This window comes from Ochotona princeps, chromosome 5 (assembly GCF_030435755.1).
Source record: "Ochotona princeps isolate mOchPri1 chromosome 5, mOchPri1.hap1, whole genome shotgun sequence".
Taxonomy (NCBI): Eukaryota; Metazoa; Chordata; class Mammalia; order Lagomorpha; family Ochotonidae; genus Ochotona; species Ochotona princeps.
This window is the reverse complement of record NC_080836.1, coordinates 38,479,512-38,503,363: the sequence shown is the minus strand read 5'-3', so window position 1 is coordinate 38,503,363 and position 23,852 is coordinate 38,479,512. Positions and strand designations below refer to the sequence as shown.

General features: G+C 37.5%; 1 protein-coding gene across 6 annotated transcripts in view; it reads right to left on the bottom strand.

Annotated features, from left to right (window-relative positions):
* The window catches only part of GPD2 (glycerol-3-phosphate dehydrogenase 2), a 162,525-nt gene that overhangs the window by 27,955 nt on the left and 110,718 nt on the right, over window positions 1-23,852 (bottom strand). For all 6 annotated transcript variants that reach the window (XM_058664494.1, XM_058664491.1, XM_058664493.1 and 3 more), the window contains exons 9-13: window positions 17,792-17,985; window positions 7,010-7,144; window positions 5,980-6,155; window positions 5,303-5,434; window positions 3,964-4,122 (exon numbers count right to left, since the gene is read on the bottom strand). In XM_058664494.1, coding sequence (XP_058520477.1) covers window positions 3,964-4,122; window positions 5,303-5,434; window positions 5,980-6,155; window positions 7,010-7,144; window positions 17,792-17,985 — 796 coding nt within the window. The remainder of the gene's footprint in view (window positions 1-3,963; window positions 4,123-5,302; window positions 5,435-5,979; window positions 6,156-7,009; window positions 7,145-17,791; window positions 17,986-23,852) is intronic.

Sequence of the window (23,852 nt, the reverse complement as noted above, 5' to 3'; positions counted from 1 at the left end):
GAAGTCACTGTTGGCATCCTCAACATTTCCTCCAACACTCAGACAATTCCTCACATTATTCATATATATATATATATTATATATATATGTTCATATTCTTGCTATCTGTCCTTCCATTGTTGAATATGTTTTATAAGCTCTTTTTCTTTTTTTTTTCCAGTGAATTATAATCTATTTTAAATTATTTACATTTCTGGAGTTAACTAAAAACTACATAAGGTGGAAAACTAATGCATGATCTTTCTATCTTAAATTTTATTTTTTATCCTTATTTTTCGTTTTATAATTTTTCAGGCATAGGTCTTCCTATTTTACAATAATATGTTTTAGATGTGGTTTTCATCAGCTTGCTTTGTCCATAATCATTCTATTTCTTCATTTGCTTCCCTTTTGTGATAACTTCCCAGTCGACTTAAGTAGTCTCCTCTCAATAGTTCCTCAATAACAGTGTGTCTTTTGCTTGAACATTTTAAAATCAACATTGCCAAACCACACAAAGCAGAATTTCCCAAAAATATGTTGGAAGAAACATTCGTCTCCTTGCTGTACAGCTCTTCCCCAAAAAGGAAGCACAGTTCCTTTTGGAAACTGACAAAGCACGAAAGCATGTTCAAGATTCCTAAATTATTTGCCCTAAAACAAAACAAAACAGCAGCAAGAACAACAACAACAAAAACAAAACCCTTGTCACTTATCTAATTCAAAATGCCCTAAACTCTTTTGGCCATGGAATTATGTTTTCACATATATTAATTTATAACCTATGGAATATGCTTTGGCAATGTTAAACTTCTTCTCAATGTCCCTAACAACTCCTTTTTACAATGTAGTCCTCTCTAATCAAGTTTTCTCTACTGGTTGGATTTTGATCTTCAATTGTAATATCTCCATGTGTTCCTCTTAAAATTTAGAAAACACCCAGATATTTCTGCATGATGCATATGTGTTGTTTCTACCTGATAGGATTTCAAGATCTCTGAAACTATTAGCTATTTGCTATTCCCCTACAATATTTGGTACAACGTTCAGCATACAAGTCACTCATTAAGTATTGACCGGTTAAAAACAACCACAATTCATCTACAGGGAGTTATTTATCACCTTGTTCTTCTTTCACTTTTGCAGGCTAAATAATCCCAGTGCTTTTAACCTTTTCTTGTAGGTCCAACTTTCTAACCTTTTAATTCTTTTTTCCCCTTCCTTTGTTCTCTCTAGACTGTCCACAGTTATTAGCACACCTATGTCTCAAATACTGAGTCATAACTTTAAGTCTCTTATTTTTGTTACTTTGTTAGGGAGTATGGGAGATTATTTCTAGGCACATAAATTTGAACATAAAATCTGAACTGAAGTTAAATCTAACTTCCCCTCGAGACCTGAATATAACCAGTTTACAGCATTTTCTTTCTCCTTCCTATCTCCTACAGCCTGAATTCCTAGCACAAAATACGGTTTCTGCATATTCAAATCATTTCAGCCATAATTTCTGGAAGAACACATAATCTCCAATGCTCCGAATGGTAAAAATGATTGGCACTTGCACAGGGGTGTCATGCTTGTGGTCCTTCCAGACATGGCTTCCGCTGATCAAATCTAAGCTCAGACTGAACACGCTATAAACCTGTAATGGTAATGTAGAGGCAAAGGGCTGGCCGACAAAAGCTGGCGTTCTGGGATCTGGATGTCTGGTTTCAAACCCAGCTCCAGGATTTATTCCTGTGTGAACAGGCTCTTGCAGGAATACCCTGTGGACTTTCACTTCAACTAAAAACAGGACTAAAGGTTATCACTGAAAGAGGTACAGTCAGGATGAAGGAACTTCTTTTTTCCAGTGACTTCTATCTATTTTACTATTTATAGTAAAATTGCTAGCAGAGACATTTTTACCACACGAGGCCACAGCCTCACCTTCTGAATACCAATCAACATTTCACAAAATGTTCAATAATGTTCATCCCTTCCTCCCTTGTGAGGATACAGCAAGAAACATGAAGCAGGTTCCTATCAGGCCCAAATCTGCTTCTATCCTGATCTTGACATCCCAGCTTCTGGGATCATCAGAAGCATTTGCTAGCTGTTCAAGCCATCGAATAAAGGCATTCCTGTCACAGCAGCAAAGATACACTAAGACACACAAGTACTTTGCTTCTCCTGTTCAAGGTTACAGCTTTCTCTCACCACTCCAACCTCACCAGCTATTGATTTCTTTCTTCTGGATTTTCCCTTATCTTTCCAACTGATAAACTTCAGAGTTTCACATCTCAGTCTTTGCATCATTTTTACTAAACTTATGGATGCCTTACATGAGCTCATCTAGTCTAACGCATGAAATATCAACTCAAATTTATACCTCTAGGTCCAGGCCTCTCCTCTGAATTCACACTAACACAAGCCGTGATCTAGATTATGCGTTAATGGAATCACCAAAATCGTCAAAACACAAACAAGTTTAGGGAGGGAAGCTATTATAATCATTCATGTAAGAGATGCCAATAAAGGTCCAGTGTGGTAGCCTAATGGCTAAAGCCCTAATTTTGCATGCACTGGGATCCCATACGGGCACCAGTTTATATCCTGGCTGCTCCAATTTTCTTCCAGCAACATGCCTGTGACCTGGGAAAGTAGTCGAGGAAAGTCCAAAGCCTTGGGAGCCTGCACTCATGTGGGAGATCTGGAGGAAGCTCCTGACTCCTGGCTTCAGAACAGCTCGGCTCTGGCCATTGAGGCCACTTGCAGAGTGAAACAGAGGACAGAAAATTTTTGTCTGTGTCTCCCCTTGTCTCTGTAAATCTGAATTTCCACTAAAAGAGAGAGATGCCAATCACTTGGAGCCGGGTGACAGCAGTTCATTAAGCTAAGAAAGGGTTGAATTTGAACTATTATGTTAAGACAAATATGTAAGATTTGCTTGAAGATTTAGACAGGGTGTGGACTAACGTATGAGGGGTGATACTAAGTGTAGACCTGAACAACTAAAGCATGAGAGAACTATTAATGACATGGAGAAGATTTTGGGAGTAGTTTGAAAATGTGGAGGACCCAAGAGAGGAGATTCTCCAAAAGAAGTGTAAGGAGGAATGAATCCATCATGTCAAATGCTGTTAAATATTCAAGTGTGAATTTACATTAAAAAAATAAAAATGAAGAATTAAAACATAAGTACATTTAGTCTGAAAGACTTTAAATTTATGCATCACTTATTCATATTATACATTTGCTACAACTTTTTGAAGACTCCTTATTTACAGAGTAAGGACAGGGCCTCTACAAGTATGAGTATGCAGAGCAATGTGGAATTTATTGGTGGATTGACGGAGTGAAGTGGTGGCTACTATGCCTAAACGATAAGGGTACAAGACAGAACAGAGTGAAAAGAACTGATCCCAAGAATACAAAACTCCCTTTTGGCTAAACACATGCAAATATCTCAAGTCTTTGTATAGCACAACAGTTTGGGTCAATTTTAAAACACGAAGATCTTCTATGTATTTTAATAAGACCAGGCTTATAAATGCATGGATATCTGACCATCACTAGCTTTCTTTGCAAATTGTGGACATAAATATCAGACATTAGATTAGACAACTGGTGAACTTGCTGCTAATGCAGGGAGACCGCCACTTCTTACCAAAGGCCATTGAGTAGGACCGTGAATATCATTAAAAGTTCTATGAGAAGACTGTCGATGAAAATCAGAAAAGGTTCTATCCCACAATTATCATTATCTATCTTTCTCCTGAATTTAAGAACATTTTCTAGAAAGGCTGTCCAGCAACAGCTTAATCCAGGTAAAAAGATTGTCTGCCCATCTTCCTGAAGTCTAACAATATTAAGCACAAGCATCTAGAACTTAGCAAGAAATCTAAGGTTATCACCAAAAGCTATGGATGGCCATATGAACAGTTTAATTCATTAGTCATTTGTAATGGGAACTGTGGTTCTAAAGAATACTCTTTGTAATACCTCTTTCTTATAATCATCCCAATTCAGTTCTCTTCCCATCAGTTCAACAATCCGGGGTAGGGCTTCCTCTGCTGCCTGAACATTGAGAAAGGCCAGACGAGTGCGGCGTGAAATCATATCCACGGCGGTGCAGGCATATTCCTTAATCCCATATTTCACCTGATTTTGAATTACAGAAACATTATCAATTTAGACCTTCCTCTTAAAAGAGAAAATAAAGTTTTACTTAAGAATTTTTTTTACTGGCTGGGTAAAAAAGTTGCACAGCACAGGTTGTCCATCTGCCTGGAGGTTTGGGGAAGGATGTTTGGTAAATAGGATAAATTGGACAACAGTTAAAGATTTCTTCTTGTACAGAACCTGACATCAACATGAAAACGGCATCGCTTCTCATTAAGCACCCATGACCATTCTTTACTTCTGTTTTCACACAATGTGGATTCCACTCCACACAGCTAAACAGGCAAAGAACAAATATACAAAAATTATGGTCACATTTCTGTAATTTGTATACATTTTGATCTTAGAGCAATCATATGGAAGAAGTTCTGAATTCAATCAATAGGCAAATGCTGAATATACATCAATATTTTAAGGTGTAGTGAATTATAAATAAACATACATCATGGTCTGGGTTTTCAAAATTTGAAAGCTTCATTAGAAATAGGAGCTATCCATGAAAAATTATCATATAAAGATATAACATGAAGGGGTAGGTGTGTGAACAGCAGTTCAATTGACCCTAAGGAAACTGCCATCTCCCACTGGAGTGTCTGGTTCAAATCCTGGCTCCTCTGCTTCTGAAACACCTTCCTGCTAATGCACACACGGGGTGGTAGCAGGTGACAGCTCAAGTGTTTGGATGACTGACATCCATGTGGAAGAATCAGACTAAACCCCGGCCCACTGACTCTGGCCTGGCCCAGCCAGTCTGTCGAAGGCATTTGGGAAATGAACCAGCACATTGTGTTGGCTTCTCTGCCTTCCAAATAAAATGAAAATAAATAAACAGAAAAAGGAAAGATATATCATCAAACAGCACAACAAGAGTGGTGCAAACTGAAAAGCCTACCAACAAAAGTAGCAAGCAACCATGAGTTAACATGACTTACGACAGCTTCATGAAGAAAAAAGAAATCACATTTTAAATCATTATTAGTCAAAACAAACAAAAAAAGTCAATTTTAGTCATGTCAACACCATTCCAGAATTAAAACTCTGTGAAGGAAAGGATTTTCCCTAGACAGACTGTTGACTCCAGGTTTTAGCTGACATAGATGCATTAGTCTTGGCTACATACAATCCGTGAAGAACAGCAAAAATGTGATTGTTCACGTACCTCTGCCTCAATATATGGAAATTCTGACACAAGACGCACTCCAACAACAGGCCACCTCTTTCCAGTCACACTTGCCATTTTGGCCACCTCAAAGGCCTTGTCACCATAGGTGGCGGCAAGGTGCTGTGCCACCTACAGAAACAAAACTGCATTAGGCAGATGCTTCGAACAACAGTACCTTTTAGGTAAAAAGTAAAACCAGACATGCTTAAATGTTGTCAGCTTTCTTACAGCCTGTAAATAATAGTTCTTGGAGAGTATTAGGTTTTGATTCTGTGGGAGGAAACCCCTGCGTCGCAGACTGCTTAGGCCAGCAGTAACTCTGCCACACATGCATCATTGTATCAGTGACTGATTAAGCTTCAGCTTCATTTGTCCCTGAGATCACTCCTGCAGGACATCCTTCCTTATGCTGGACATGGAAAGAAGACAGGCTGCTCCATACACCAGGCCTGAACCAAATCAATTCCAGGTTTCAAAGAGACATAGGTTGCTTTGCAGTCCATAACAACAAAGTCAGATTAGCTTTTTCTTATTCTTTTCTTAGTGCACAGACAGGAACGCACCCAGCAAAAGGAAACCCAATTAGGGAGGCCAAATCATGGGTGCTGATTCTGTTTGCTGGCAGTAGTGAGAGATTAGACACAGAGAATAATGATGTGGCAGCACACACCCACCTCGCTTTCAAGTCCATAATCCTGAACGAGCCTGATGTAGAGCGTAGGGCTCCAATCTTTGCCCCCTTGAAGGAAAAGCCCGACTGTTCTACTAGGTCCTGCTTTCAGGTTGTGAGTCTTGATAGCAGCATTTATGGTATCTTCAGCCATAGATCGATAAGTTGTCCACTTTCCTCCTACAAAGATGATGATGTGCAATTCATTAGGCTATCAACCCATACCTTCCTTTTAAGAGATTCATCTTATTTAACTGAAAGGCACGATGACAGACAGAAAGAAAAGAGACCCTCTGGTTTATTCCCCCAAACAGCCCTAATGGCGGGTACTGTCCAGCTGCAATCAGGAGGCAGGAGCTATCTTAGCAGCTGGGTCTCCTAAGTGCTTGGCTCATTTTCCACTGCCTACCCAGGTGTGTTAGTGAGGAGCTCAATCAGAAGCAGAGCAGCCAGGACTCAAATTGGTGCTCCAATATAGGATGCTGATATTGTAGGCAATAGTGTAACCTGCTAGTCCACAACACTGTCCCCTTTATTTTTCTTAAAACTAACCAGCATTCAACTTACAACAAAATTTACTTGTTGTTTATAATAAACATGACAAAGCAATGCATAACACATAATTCTAAATGATAAAAAAAAGTTTTTATTCAACAGAGCTAACAGGCTTACTGAAAATGAACAGGGCATGTGGCTTAGCAGTTAATATGCTGACAATCTCATGTCAGAATGTCCAGGTCCAGTTCCCGATTTTGTTTCCAGTTCTAGTTTCCTGATGATGCAAGCCCTGTGAGCAGTAGGTGACAGCTCAATCAGTAGGATCCTGGACTTGTACCTGGGAAACCTGGGTTGAGTTCACGGCTGCCAGCTTCACCCCAGTTCAGAACACATTAGTAGGCACTTGAGTGAGCCGGAGGACGCAAGCTCCGCGTCTCTATATTTTTCTGTCCCTATCTCTCAAATAAATCACTGAAAAATACTTTAGTCAAGCTTATGTCAAATATACTGGCGGATAACAAGATAAAATCTCATACCTGCTATAGTGATCAGGCCACTCTCACTGATATCAACAACATGATTTCTAGAGATGGACTGAGTATCTGCAGACTTGGGGTCAGTAACAAGGGGACGGATTCCACTCCATGCTGCCAAGACGTCCCCTCTTCTCACTGGTGGGAATCAAGGACAAGGAATAGAGGGTTTACTCAAAAATATTTTTTAAAGCAGGAAGGAATTTGCTAGAGATATACATGTGAATGTGCACTTTAAAAGAAAGGAATCTGTGAGTGTACAGGTGCAAGAACAACTCCTACAGCATTATCTTGTGATAAGTATCATCCCCATAAGAACAAAACTCAGGATTTGAAAAATGACTGCGACATGAAGATGAAGAGAGAGAAACAAATGTTTAGCTCAGGGCAATCTGGAGGAATTAGGAGAATAAAACAAGAAAAGCAGAAACAAACAAAACTAATTCAAGAGTTTTGTAAATTTCCTTCGCGAATATCCCATCTTGTTATCCCTTTTGCGAATATCCCATCTTGTTATCCCTTTTGCGGGAAGACAAATACCGTTATTCAGTAGCAGGATTTTCTCCTCCCTCATCAAGATCACCCTCTTTTCAAGCGTTTCCCACAGGGCTTGCACAATGCAAGGCACGTGATGCAAATCTCTTCTCATATATTATCATGAACTCCTCCAGAACTTATTTTTATTATTCTCCCCATACAGATGAGAAAATAGATTGAGAAAATTTAACCAATGAAGTTGGGCAACCAATCTGTCAAAAGTGGATGCCTTGGAGGGAGTCTAGCATTGCAAAGCACAGGGCAGGCTGCTGTCGAATGATGTTCACTGACTGATCACATTGATCTTTACTTGGCACCGCATGTAAGAAATAGAGGTAAATATCTAGTAAGACTCCTGGAAGGAGTTGCAAAGATTCCTTGAAACAACTGGAGTACTCTTAAGGAAAAACATAATATTGCCTTACCAAGTATAGGGAAAAGACTTCTCAGAAAAAAAACAAAAACAAAAACAAAAAAACCTCACTGGATGACAGATAACGCTCCATCTTAATCTCAAATTAAAAATAGAGTTCTGGTAAAGATAAACCCAAGTAAGGTAACCCTGATTCCTTAAAACTGAGTTCCTTGAGGACCACATTTTTAATACAACTGTGATCTGAGACAAAAGACACTCATACACCTCTATGGGAATGCTTAATCACATCTACATTCAGAAAGGGCAACTGAAACAAAGCAGGGGCATATGAATTACTGAGAAAAGCCGAAGACTTCTCAGCCCTGGGATTCCTGTCCTAAATCTGCCCTTGTGACGTGTAACTTCTTTTAAACAGATTTAATCCTGATGGCTTTTATGAAGTGGGGATTAATTTCTGTGTTGCACAATTCTATAAGTCTTGGAAAATCTTAAAACAATTGTGCAAAGAGTTTCAACATTTTAGGAAAAGTAGGAAATTACCATTATTTTCCATTACAGGCCACAGAGCCCTCCAAGATAAAAATAAGACATAGCCAACCCACTCACCGCATCTGCATGATCACCACACAGTCCCTCCACTGTCTCTGAAATTCCTCAAGAAGCAACACTGATCAGGAATTTGATTTCAACCCATGAAGCCCTCTGACTAACTTTTAAACTATTCGATGGAAAATTGGACTTTCCAGAGTAAATGTAAAACATATGAAAATTACTAGTAACAAAATGTTTTAGCTTTTCTGTTGTAATAGAAAAAAACCAAATCCATTAAATTTTGTCTGAAACAAAAAGATTGAACCAAAACATTCAAGTATTTTAGTCATAGAAGAATAGTTAAGTCAAGCATTGCTTATATTGCTACCATTTTTAGGCCTTAGCCTTGGAAATGATATTCAAAAGCAAAAGAAATAAGAAAGGAAGAAACAGAAAAACAAAACAAGATTGAAAACAGTACCAGGGCTGTACCAGGGGGAAAAAGTTCATAAAGTGTTAAGAAATTTATTCAGCTTCAAGTTTTGCATTTAGCATTTTTACTCTAAGAAGCTTATCAGATGAATGTGGGAATTAAATTTACCCAAAAATCAATGATGATCAAATTCTTATTTAAAATGTGAATGACCTCTATGCCTTGTAGGATTTTGAAATCATTCAATCATTGGGAGGTTGGATCAACTCATCAGTTTGCTCTCCTCCTTGATATGAAAGATTTCTTTTTTTTTTTTTAAGATTTATTTATTTTTATTACAAGTCAGATATACAGAGAGGAGAAACAGAGAGGAAGATCTTTCGTCCGATGATTCACTCCCCAAGTGAGCCGCAACGGCCGGTGCTGCACCAATCCGAAGCCAGGAACCTGGAACCTCTTCCGGATTTCCCACACGGGTGCAGGGTCCCAAATCTTTGGGCCGTCCTTGACTGCTTTCCCAGGCCACAAGCAGGGAGCTGGATGGGAAGTGGAGCTGCCGGGATTAGAACCGGCGCCCATATGGGATCCTGGTGCATTCAAGGTGAAGACTTTAGCCTCTAGGTCATGCTGCCGGGCCCAGATTTCTTCTTTTTTTAAATTTTTTTTTTATTATTATCATTTTATGATACAGTCCCATAGGCTTTTGGTATTTCCCTTATCCCAGATCCAATTCACCTCCTCCACCTAGTTCCTCTATATCATTACTAAAGTATAGTTCTTCATACACAGTCAAATGTCCATCATTGTGGGCATGGACAATGGCAGAGAGTCCAGCATCCTACTGTCAAGATATAGTGAACAGTTTCATTGTAAGTCCATCTTTGTCTGGAAGTAGAAATGCATACTACATTGTATCCTCACATCTAGATATGTTAATCTCCATTTCACAGCTACTGTATATCCCCCCAAATGAAAAGTCATAATACAAAATCAAAAATAGAAAAGTAGAAATTTACAATGCCATGAAGTTAAATAACATGTTACTAGATATGACAGTCTCCATTACACAGCTACTACACATCCCCTTAAAATGAAAAACCACAAAACAAAATCAATATCAGGAAGAAAAAAGAAATTAACAACACCATGAAGTTAAATAACATGCTATTGAATGACTAACATGTAGCTGAAGAAATGAAAATTAAGAACCTTCTTGCAGAAAATGATGCTACTGTATGATCTATCCATCATTGAAGAATTTAATCAGAACAAAGTGTTTTGAAAAGATGAAACAAATAGAAAACATCAAAACCCATGCAATATAATTTCTGCTGATTTTTGTTGGTGAAATGTGTCTCTTCTGGACAACAGATAGATGGGTTTTGTTTTTTAATCCAGTCTACTAATCAATGATGTTTGATTGAGCTTCAGCCATTTATTTTCAGGGTTAATATGTATGGATGTTACTTTGGTTCTGTCATTTTTAGGAATGGGTTGTTCATTGGTTTAGTCTTCTGTTGTCATTTTACTGGGATGTTCTCGATTGCCTTTGGTTTGGTTTTGTGCTATTCCTCTTCTCTGTCAAGATGGAAGATTTCTATGAATTATTCCAAATGCTGTTTGCTACTGAACTGTGAGGAGTCTTTATCTATCTACTACACAACATCAGGAAGGACCAATTAGGGCCACAGCAGAGATAAACACATGACATATTAATCTCAAAGTATTGAATAAAAAACTGCAAGTGACTGAGCTATGGGTTTCTCTCCTTGTCACCTATTTCCCACAGTGGGGAAACTTGTACACTGTTCAAAAATCCAATTAGTGTTTTCTAAAGAAATGGATGCAAAGGGGGGTAATCAAAATAAGGAATCATTATGGTATCTGCTAATTCTCTCTGGAGCTACTGCGACCATATTATAACAATGAGACACATAATTCTTGAATAAAATCAACTTGGAGGATAGTAAAGTGAAGAGAAATAAGGGTCGCAAATCTTAGATAAGACTGAATTATTATGCTAATCACCTCTTCAGCTTTTTCATGTTTTGTGATTTTGTTAAATTAAATTAAACCTCAATTTTCTAATTTAATTTAACCATAAAAATCAAGTGACTACTAAATCGAGTATCTCCTTCTAGGATGGCATACTTAAGTGCCTCTAGACTGTGAAGAGCAGACTGTACCACAGGCTTAGGTGCAGTGATGGAAATGTCTTGAGTGATATTATACACTCAAAATGTGAATCACACAACTGAAGAGTTCAAATTTTCAGATTTAATTTCTTCCAACTATTTTGTATATTTATTTTCTCCATTTTTATTATTGTTTTTCGTGATACAAATTTGTAGGTATAGGGATTCCTCCCCGCACTTTTCTTTCCTCTATCTCCATTCTCCCCCATCCACTATTTTCTCCCATCTTATTACAGTAACATAGTCCTTCAGCAACGGGCACAGGTTCAACCCTCTGCTAGTTAAGTGTATCATAGCATTGCAGGCATAGGTAATGGTATTGTCAAGGTATGTTAAACTGCTTCATTGGCAGTCCTCATTTTATTTGGAAACAGAGATACCTACTGCAATGGATCCTCACTTCTTGGCATGCTAGTTTCTATTATACTGCTCAACTCTAAGAACATATTTATATATTTGCTCACCTACGTATCTTTTTTTCGTATTTTGCATGAATGTTGCCTTATATCAGAGAGAACATATGAAATTTGTCCTTTTGGGATTGATTTATTTTACTGGGCTTAATTGTCTCTAGCTGAGATCAATTTATTGCAAATGGTAGAGTTTCATTCTTTTTAATGGCTAAGTAGTATTCCATGGAGTAGATGTAGACTTATTCATTCCTCCTTCAACGGACATCTGGGTTGTTTCCATGTCTTCGCTATTGTGGATTGTGCTGCTATAAACATAGGGCTTTACGTCACGTTCTCATGCAGATCTCACTGCCTTTGAATATATTCCCAGTATTCAGTTCTATGAATACTCTCCATACTCACTTCCATAGGGCTGCACTAGCCCACCATCAGTGGAGTAAGGTACCTTTTACCCCACATCCACACCAGTCAGTGTTGTTAGAAAATATCTGCATGTAGACTGATCTCACTGGAGTTAGGTGGAACCTTAATGTGGCTTTTTTTTTATTTCCCTATAAACGAGGGAACCTGAGCATTTTTGCCACCTATCAGCTATTTGAGTCTTCAGAAAAATGCCTATCCATTTCTTAACAGGTTATTTGTTGTGCTGTGGTTAAGTTTCCAAAGCTCTTAATTCGAACTAATTTAAACTCAGTTGCAAGTGGCTAGTGATTATCATGTTGCACACGGCAGATCTCACACTTGTCCTTGCAGATCATCAAGCTGGTTTTTCCCCTGTGACCGACTGCTCACATCTCAAACGGAGCATCTTCCCATTGAAATTCAACTCTACCACATTTGTCTACAAGAAAGCAATCATACAAGCCTCTCTGGTAGAACTCTTCACACCTGAGTAGCAACTGTTTCCCATGTTGCACATTTATCATTTCAAAATTTCTTCTTCTCTTACCATTCTCATGAATTCAAATATTAAAAATGCTTTCTCAATTAAGTACAAGAGTTATCTTGAAGTTCTTAACAATGAACTGGATCTCCAATACACACGATGCTCAAGAACAAGCAGAATGTGTGCCTCGTGTTCACCCTCTGTAGCACAACATGTGAAGAAAATAACAGCTCGAGTCTTTCATACCTCAGATCTTGAGGACGTATATGGATTTTTCTGGATCCCATATTCCCAGGATGGCTAAATAAGATTTTATTAATATTTCATCTCTCTTTCTTTTCCCTGATTGCAAATCTTCAGCAATGTCAACATCTAGTATTTCTCAATAGCCCAAAAAGTGTAATATGAAAGGGACATGGACTAGTATCAATATCAATAACTATTAAATGGAATAATAGAGCATTATATAAACTCTTAATTTCAAATTGTGAGTTGAAATTACATAATCATAATCAAGACTATTTGGGCCTTAGAGCTAATAAGCTAGGCTTTTTAAAGGTTTCCAACAACTTTACACTTAAACAATTGTATATTCCCTTTCACAGTGATGGGTATTTTAAATTATGCAAAACAAAACTACCTTTAAATAAATGTAGTCAATTGATTTTTTTAGTTGCTAACTTCCCAGATGTTAGAAGAAAAAGAAAAAAAAGAAAGAAGAAAGCTCCATGGATTACCGCCAGTGTGTACGATGGTACTTGGCAACATTTTCAAAAGATAGTGAGAAACCAGTGCTTCTAATATCAAACTAGAGTATCATTTTTATTACATCCCTTATAGAAAACCCATTTACATTTTAGCATGTAAAGAGAAAAATATAAAAGGGAAAATTGAACGGATATTTCTCACAGCTGCTTGAGAAAAATACATTGTGACTATTTTAAATTAGAATTAACATTTTTTAACTCTTCTTACATACTTAGCAAGATAAATGCTTGCTTTAAAAATTGACAGAAAACGAAGCATGCAGAAAGTGACAAAGAAGAGCTAGCTGTGGTTTTCCTTTACATTAGTTGTTCAGGCATGCATTTTGGGGTGTTCCCACTCACGTCTGCCACTTTCAGAAAAAAATCAATAAAAGGCATGTGAAAATATCTAAATGAACACGGGGGGAATAGTGTCAGAAATCAATAGTCCTCCACCAGCATGTTTAACCTGCTGAAATGAAGTGTTAATCACAGAAATAAGATACCATATTACATTTATAAACTAATGAAACTAGAAACAGCAGAGCGCATGACACCATAATTAAACAGCTGGAAGACATCCAAGCCTGTGTAAGTTGATAACCCTGGTACAATCTCTGGCAGTGAAAAGGCAGGTCTGCAGTGGGTTGATATGGCCAGCTCAGTTGTTAATTGAATAACAGGCAATCTATAAACACTACTAATTGCATATGTGGAAACCTGTGTAGAAGCAGAGAAGCTGCCTAAAGAAGCACTCCAGAAAAACTGCACGGATAAAGCACTCGGCCCATGTTCTGCCTCTCTCAATCCTGTGAAGTCACGGCTTAGTTTAGCTACTGCATCCTTCTGATTAACCTCTACAACAGACTTAATGATACAGTTTTCAAAAGATCATTTTTCTTCCTAGTTCAATACGAACCACACAACTATCAATTACCCATTTCAGAAAAGAACAAACAAGTAATCTAGAAAATTCAGCTTGTGAATGGAAAGCTTTCTAAATGGTGAAAGAAGACATGGTCTTATTCCCAACAGGCAAAATGCTTTTCAGAATTGTTCTGACGCGTTTTGCAGAAGTGTGGCAGCTGCTGTGAACAGCATGGAGTGTTAAGATTTGACACTTTTTTTCCCCCCTTAAGGATATAGCCATTTGGGGAGATTCAAAAACTGTTGTCAGAATTTTACTTATCCATTTAATAAATCTTTCTGGAATGCTTATTCCAAACCTGGTAAATGTGAAGCATTAAAAAAAAAAAAAAAAAAAACTGCTCTACAACCTAAATCAAACTTCATCTTTAATAATTTCAGGGAAACTTGATTGCCCAACAGGATTGCTTAAGAAATACAGAAATCCCTTTAGGCAACAGTCAAAGCCAAATAAAGCCGGCAGAGAACAATGGTCACTGTCCTGCTAAAGCTGGTGAAGCACATGCTATGGAAAGAACTGGTAGGCTTAACACACTCCTGATGGATATCGTTTCACATTATGAAACCAAGAACTACCAGTTGGAGTACTGCACAGCATTTAGAAGTATATATGATAGCCAGACTCACTTACAGCCACATGAGAGTGCCAACACTACTTTTGGGCAAGAAGCTTAGCGTCACTGGGCCTCAGTTTCTCCAGCCATAAAGCAGGCATTACAAAATGAGCTGTTAGAAGCCACCAAAGGTATGATATGGCCAATATTCCTATTTACAGAATGCTTCACGTTAAAAAGTGCTCATAGTAGAACTGGAAAAAAATAAAACATACACATATAAATATTCAGCTATGTGTGACAACAGCATGGAATCAAATAACTGAATGCTGTCTGGGGGTGAGTTTCTCTCCCACACCTCATCAGTACAGAAGAGTATCAGGTTTAACCAAAATTCTTACTGAAAAAAAAAAAAACCACAAATTTGAACATTTTCACTTTAAGATGGAGATATACTCCAGTTAACATCCTTTACAAAGGGTAATTGCTCAAGCATGAGGCCTTCAGCCCGTTAGAGGCAAGGATGGAAAGAATAGCACAGAGTCACTGTTAACCAGCTGCTTTAAGAGTATGAGTTTATATGTAGAAAAGTGGTAACTAATGATGCACATCTGGAAAGACAGGACACCTATGACACAACTGTCCAGCTTTCACCCTGGACAGTTGCTACCCGAGGACTCCTTACTCTCAAGATATTCCCACAGCAGCAGGATAGCAATTTCAGCCGCTTTTCCCAAACATCAGAACTAATAATAACCCTGTGTCTTCAGTTCTCCATCAAACTGCATGTTAACTGAAAAGACTTTTAAGACTTACCAGGGATTGCCAAGTCATACATCCAATTATGAAGCAAAAAAAGTGACCCAGTCGCCATTAGAACCATGGCTGATTTCATTGGTGGAGATCATCAGCAACGATGCAGGTACAGCAGCCATTTGCACCCACATCTGCTCCTAGAACGTCCAGCCCCTCAGGTGCATTAGCAGTTAGGTTTCTCATCCTCACTGCAGCTGAACTTTGAGATTTTAGAAACTGTCAACATACAGCACTGTGCTCTTGAGTTAATTTTACCTCTTGCTCCAACAATCTAACTTCCTGATCTTAAGGCTCAGATATATACTCTCACTTTTAACACGTACACCCAGATAAATGTGAAATGAAATGGCACTGATGAACAAGTACAATTACATTTTAATAATAATGCATTAACACAAATTACACCCAGATGTATAAGTGGTTACATTTCAAAAGGGAGAAATAGTACCCAAGTAAGATTGCAATGCCATGTTAGCTTTTAAAAATGGATGTAAGTAAGGCATTACGATTTCCCAAATGACTTTTTGTGAGTGCATAGGTATGTGTATGACTACAAGCCTTAGCCATGCAGATTTAAATTATATGTATTTAATACATTTATTTTATTATTTTAGACATCCAGAGCAACTCTATTTGGAATAAATTTACACCCATCACTTTCTATCGGAAGCAAGTAGGACTCTGTAGCAGGGATTAACCAACTAACTAGAAAAGATATATGAACAATTTTAAGGCAGTTTGTTTTACTTGTAAATATGTGGTTATAAAACTTAAGAATTCTTTAGGGATAAAGGATTTATAGATAATAGTGTGTTGCATCCAGAGTTAATGGTCTTTGCATAGTATTTATTGGATATTACAAGATTTCTGATGTAAACACATGAAGATTAATCACTCAACTTCTTAAATGCGTCTTCTTTATTATAGAAAGATCAAATTGCTAGTGGTTTTAAAAAAAACCCTGATCATTAGTAAGTAGCTTATTTTAGTTCAAAACAACCATGAATATCCTATTTATAAACAAGCCTTGTAGCAGAACAAAGCATGCCTACCCTCATGAAGGCCTGAAAACACACTGTGGACCATTACCAATGATATAATGCTGTGATATACTAACAGCAAGATAAATGCCCCTCAGGGAAAAATATGGGTGGTTTCTGAAGTGCAAGTACTTTGCCGGCGTGAGAAGTGAGGTTAAAGACATCACAAAGCAAATCTTCAACCTAAAACAAGCCAAAGGCTTGAAGACTGTGTGACCTGATTTGCAAATTAATCATAAAATGCATGCAGGGAGAGTAGTTTAATGTAAACCTGCAGAGACAAGTTGTGAAAAGTCACACAGGTCACAACAGAGAGTTTGCGTTTTTCCTGGAATCACTGAAGTAACATTCAGGGAGCATTTTGGCCACAGAGGTTCTTGGGCTGAAAAGTTCGTCCCCAATTTAATGGTACTGAAACATGGCAGGACCTTAAGAAGTGGGCTAGGAGAGGTGACTGGGTCCTAACCACCATTCTAAAGGGGTTTCACACTGGTCTCTTGCAGTGGTAAGGTCCCTTGGAATGGATTAGTTCTCATGAATGCAAGTAGTCACAAAAGAGATTGGCCCCTCTCTCATCTCTTGATTTATCTCTCTTTAACCCATTCCTCTCTTGCTTTTTTTTCCAATTCTCCATCTCTCTCTCTCTCTCTCTCGCTCTCTCTCACCTTTCTCCTCTCTTCTTCTTCCCTTTCTTTCTCAGACTCCCATCATGTGATATGAACTGTCATACAGTGTGGTACCCAGGAGGTTCTTGCTGAAAGTCAAATAAAGGGACTGCCGGATCTTGGACTTTCATTCAGTAAAACCATGAGCTAACCAGACCTCTTTTCTTAATAAAAGCACACAATCTCAGGTATCTTGCTAAATAAAACAAAACGGACCAAGGCCCAGATCATTAAGTTTCTTGGACTGTATACCTCCATCTTCTCAATTTCTTTACTGAAATAGTCTATGGATAACTTATATCTATGAGTCAGATCTTGCCGACTAGGAGAAACTCCACAATGCTGCAGTCATTTCATGTTCATAGGGATGTCCAGGAGTAATGCTGATAGCTCCCAGGTGGCCCTCCAACTTATCACTAGGAAAAGGTTGCATGAATCTCATGCAAATGTAGAAAGGGGGAGGGAGGGAGGGAGGGAGGAACAGAAAGCAGTTCCTTTCCATTGTGTTATAATGTGGCCTGCACAAATATCTTACAGGCACACATCATGTAAGAATTACTGTAAACAAGAACAATCAGAAGATGTGGCAGTGACCCAATGAGAGTTGGATCTGGCTGGGAGTATCTATGAGAAGCTATTATGGATTTAAAGAAAATCTTATGTTACCTTCCACATCACAGCTCAGGTAGTTACGCACTTCATTCAGAATGAAGTTGATGTCTTCTTCTGAAGGAATTGGATGAGGCGTGATATCAGTTGGAGTGTCAGTAGTGCCAGCAATGGTCATCTTTTGCCAGGGTAAGAAGAAAATAACTCGCCCATCACTGGTTGCTGGATCAAGAAGTCCCATGCTCTCGGGGCTGAAGTAAAAAGAAAGAATATTTATTTCTTAAATTAGCAAATGTTTAATATTAATCTCCTTTCTTAGGCTATTTAATCTATCAATTTGCAAATTGGCAAACAAAAAAGACACTATTATGTTTGAGCCACTATCCTAATGTAGAAATTCCTAGAAGGAAAAAAAATAATTTTCCTAACAAAACGAAATGATCAAATGTAATATTTTCAGCACAACCACATTTCCACAGCTCAACAATGCAAGGCTAATTAAGAAAGCATTATTTTAACTTCTAGTTGTTTTGGTTTTAATACTTCTTGGATCATTCACATTAGATAATGTCAGTGGGATAAATGTCTATAATTTCTTGTATAATAGTTAATTAAGGATAGCTCTTCAACCTTCTTTCAAGTCTAGGAAAAGTACTTTCCTGGGACATTTGACATTTGGTACATCTTTCAGCAGAAGATCTTAGAAGCACATGAGAAATTGAAGAGGCTAACTTTCTAGAAACTAGAATGTAATCATAAAATTCTTGACTCTTTTGTGCCTAGATGAACTTGTGCCACTTCACTAAATATGAGATTTCTTACTTTATTTCAGGGTTAAAGAAATCTCAGAAAAAAAAACTGCATCTAGAAGAAAAGGGTTCAGTTTCTCACTACTTCCTGGGATAAGGTCAAAAGGGAGAGAAGCACCTTCGCAAGGAAAATCTTTTAAATAGAAGACACTAGTGTATTCTGCTCTTAAGTCAAGGTTCACGGCCACCTCTCCTGACAGATTTTACAAAACCTTGAAAAATATAATTCAAGAATGTGCACTGACATACACTGAACATCTGAAAAACCAAATTAAGTAACACAGTTAAAACAAGAAAAGAGTAAACATTAACAAAACCCTGCAGATTCTGTTTTAAAATCACTAGAAATTGGTTTTAATGTGCATTAGACATTCAGAGAAATTTAAAGGAACTGTGAAAGGGGTGAGAAAAATCTGAAAATGTCATATTCAAAAAGGACACTCCAAACTTTCAGATAGCTATTTCAATTTCATTTAATACTCATATCAAGTCAATGTTAACATTTTTCTATGATTTTAAGCTTCTATTAATGCCATTTGTTAAGTAGGAAATGCAATCTATTTTATTTAAACATGTTTCAAGAATTCTTTCTCTTCTACAACACAAGCATACAGTCAAGTTTTATGTTTATTATCCCCTTTAATACTTAAAAAGCAGTGGGCATTTATCCAGGAAGTTAAGACAACCATGTCCCACTTTAGAGTCAGAGTCTTAGCTCCAACTCCAACTTTGTGCCAATGAAAACTCCAGAGTGCAGGATGATGGCCCAAGTAAATGGCTTCCTGCCGTATGCACTGGAGACCCATAATGAGCTTGACAACTATTGGTTCTGGCCTCGGCTCAGCTCTGATCAATCCCAGTATGAGGGCAGTGTCCGAGCAGGTTAGAGTATATTTTCTGCATTTCTCTCTCTCTCAACCTCCCACATGTATGTATATATGTATGTGTGTGTGTGTATATTTTCATTTTAACTTTAAAGATATTCATTTTAACTTTAAAGATAATTCAATTATAAAGATATTAACAATTGTTCAAAAGCAAGCCAAAGAAATTTTGTGTAATACAGAAATCTATAATCAGCCTAACTATTGCATCTCCTATATTTGAACCATAACAATGTTAGTGTTTCTCTGTAAGAAAACCTCAGCTCCATGAAATGTCTATCATATCCATTCAATCTCTGCAAAAAGAAATCTCTGTCCATAGTCCACCTAAGAAAAACAGAAGAGTGTGGGTCATAGTTCTCCCACCTAGCAAATTCATAAAATACTAGAGAAGTATGCCAAACACCGAGACATTTGTCTAAAATTCACACCTTCGCTAACTGGAAATATCTTGATTTTCAGTCTAGTATGTTGAAAACTACCATATCACATGATTTCAGTCTCTTGATGTCAATATACATTTGACATACATATACATTTGACATACATTATTCTGTCATATATCATATATTTAACATAAAGCTGTAACAAAAAAAGTTAACCACATGTTTTGTCAGCATTTTTTAAATCCTGACCTGATAGTCATCTGTATTGTGTCTGTGAGAATGGGCTCTGATGTAGGACGTGTTTGGGGATTAATCTAATCAACACATTCTAACACTTGAGCATCAAAATACATGCTGTTATATTTAAAATCTAACTTTCTTATGGCCCAATTACATATAATACACCTAAAAGTGTAAACCTAATAAATGTAGACGCTTACAATAACCAGCAACCAAAAGGAACTACTGTTAGAGAATCACAAGCACTGAATCTTTTAAAAGTTCTCAGAGCAATAAAAGTAGTTTAAAGGGTGAAGGTGATGGTAACCAACACACACACACACAACTGGATAACATAGAGAATCAACTACTTAAGTGAAGACATATGTGTCAAACATGAAATTAACAAGCACGAAGGGAAGACAAAGCTATTAATGAACAATATAAAAATTTAAGAATCCACTTGGAAATACCTTTCATCAGCTGTAAATGACCTATTTCATACTCTCTCTCGCTCTCTCAAGGAAATTTTCTTTCTTAAGGAGGTTTATTTTGCAAGATCATATTAAACTTTGAGAATAAATATCAAGCTCAAGAAGTTTTCAACAAGTTCACAGAAAATGTCTATCATAATACACTATGCATGCATTTCAGCTTTTTTCACAATGAAATAACTTGTGTGTTATTTCCATTTTCAATGAACTTTCTAAAGTACCATCATATACTGAGAATGTATTCAATGCAATGAGAAAAAGTTTTTTTTTTCCCAAATCTATATGCTTTCTTTGACATCAGAAGGAAAAGCTTGTGGCTAATTTATGTGTGTCTGGCACTAAATGTAGTGGACATTTTTCTCATGCAGACCATTGCTTAAGTAGCTTAGTTAAACTGAAATCATTTTATTGCTAATTACATAACAATCAGTGTTACAGCTAACAGTATGCACATACATTATAGAAAATTGACCTTATATCAGTAGAAAAAGTCTCAGTTACACGGAAGAGGTCAGATTACTTTCGTGCAGTTCAGTCATTTGGTGTAGTATTGCTTCTTCTGAAAGAGCATCTTGCCATAAATGATAGATGTTCCAGATTTGCTCTTAAATAAACTAAATAGTGGCATAAAAAAGAGACTTTGGAATTTAAAACAATTCCTGCTTTCCTAAGCACACCCTATCCTCACTCCCCACCCCCCAAAAAAGCCATCATCATAGTGTAAGACAATTTTATATATGAAAACTCGATGAAGACCGTACAAGCTTCAATGTCGTAAGCGTACTTCCGAAGTGATCTCACCAAGACACATGGCGCCATTGATCTTCACTCTTCCTTTCCAACCTGAATACACTGAACTCAGTGTATTTCCAAACTAATCAATTTCCAACTGAAAATGCTGGTAGTAAGGTGCCAGCGGTCTGTTGCAGGGCAGCCCCAGAAGGTCCTGACTAGCTCTTGTTCATCCTGGAAACCCTGTCAAAACCCTTGAGGTGCAACTGCTAAATGTGATGGATTTATGAGAGCAGGGTCTTATTTCAGTCTGATCTTCTAACCTTGCCCAAGAGAGTGACTTGATATGAAGGAGACAATCACCCCTACGGAATGCGGGAATTACACTGCCTTTGGGTCCGTGCTGAAAGAGAGTATAAACATGTAATCCAGGCCACAATGTAAAGCCAATGAGTTCATCTGCAGCAGAGCCTAAATGGGCACAAGGGTGCAGACCTCTCCTTTGGGGTTCCAGCAGGATACAGCGTCATTGTGGTCCAGGGTGGTAAAAACGAGGTATCAATTTCTCTCAAAACACAATGAGATCATTTACAGCACCTTAGGCTGACAGGCCTAGCTGTGACTAACATGTTTATGATTTAGAGGGAGGGAGTCTGAAATTAACGCCAAATTTTTAGGATTAAGAATGCTAGTTTGGGGCTGGCACTGTGGTACAGAGCATTAAACCGCCACCTGTAAGGCAGGTGTTACGAGAGTACAGGTCAGATTTCTGGTTGATGTACCTCCTGTCCTGCTCCCTGCTAATGTACCTGGGAAAGCAGCAGAAGACAGCCTCTGCACTTGAACCCCTATACCCATACAGGAGACGCAGTGGAGCTCCAGGCTCCTGGCTTCAGCCCGGCTCACACCTACCTATTGCCATACTTTTCTTGCTTTCTCTCTCTCTCTCCCTCTTATCACTCTGCCTTTCAAACGAATACTTTTTTAAAAAGGCAAGTTTAAAAAAGTATTTTACTTAGAAAATATTCATATTTCTTGTTAGATACCCATCATTCTGTTATTAAGTGCACAAGGCCTAAGCTGTAGCACTTAACCTACCGAACAATCATTTTCTGGTACAATTTTAACAGCATATGTATTTATGCAAATAAAACCAAAATTCCATGGGAAGAATTAGAAGGAAGGGCTATTGTTTATTAAAGAACTATTTTCCATAATGATTAGAAGCTCCAACCACATCCTTGCATTATTTTTATGTATAAGCATTTATTTTTGTTACAGGTATTATATACACAGTAAGATAAAGAGTCAGATTTTGCTTTCATATTTCAAATTCTCTATATTTAAAAACCCCATATAAATATGACACTAAAACTTTAATATAGACATTTTAATTTGGTGTCCACACAAGCTGAGCACTGCCCTCTGCCATATCCCGTAGCAATAGCTGAGAACAGCAGTTGTAAGACAGACAAAATTTAATCAAGAGTTCTCGGTTGAATTTTCAGCAAGTTAGCTACATTGTGAAATAAGGGTTCAGAAGCGGCAAAAAGTGACTTAGTATTACATAACAGCAAGCAGTAATGAACAAACTCAGGGTATTCTGTATCAGTTAGCAGCTTAACTTGCACTTTATCGTCTCTTGATCTTTCACTCTAAGGGACAGAATGTTCTCCATCTTCATTATGGGGAAATTAGGGTTCACAAAATAAGATGGCTTATTCCAATGATTGCCCATGCACTGAATTAGCAAAAAGTCTTGGGAAATAGTGAGAAATAAGTCTTCTGTTATCACTGCATTGTGAAGAAAACATAAGACACAACATGGAGGTGAGTAGACTGAATCTGTAAAATCAACACAAATAAAGGGATTGTTCTGATTACATCCGTATCATATTATAGATATGATCAAGAAGAAAAATTCTAAGAACCTTTAGAAACTAGGTGGCCTTGGATATTTTTAATTCAAAACAACACTAAATATATACAGCTGATCCTTTTGTTGTTCTTTCTACATGAAACTTACATGAATTTTATATCTATCTGCATCTCTCCTTTTCATTTGAACGAAACTTTGGGTAACTGTTTTTAAATCACAGCTGGGGCTGCTACACCAGTTCATAAAAATCATTGACACTATAGGCACCCTGGTGTTTCCTACCAAAAGTAAAAATACTAAAGACTATCTACCTCGCTTATATAGACATTAAGAAAATTAGAAGAAAACTGTGGAAACTGGTGAGTAATAAATTCTTTCTAACCTCAAATAGAAAAATAAATAAGGAGATGGAAAGCCTGGCTATTGATTTGACTGATTTATGCAATGTACATGTGTTGAAACACCGTATGCCATAAAAATGTATAAGTGCTATAGATTAATTAAAATTATTAAGAAATAAAATTACAGAAATAAATTAATAAACATGTTCCCAGTAGAAGTGCAATTGATACAATTAGGTGCATCTTGGGTGCTTTTGGGGAAGATTTTATTACTAGAGAATCAATAATTAATGAGGCAGTATTATCTATAACACAACAGGATAGCATTCAATCACAGCAGGAGAATACACATTCTAAAGAAAATACCATGTCTG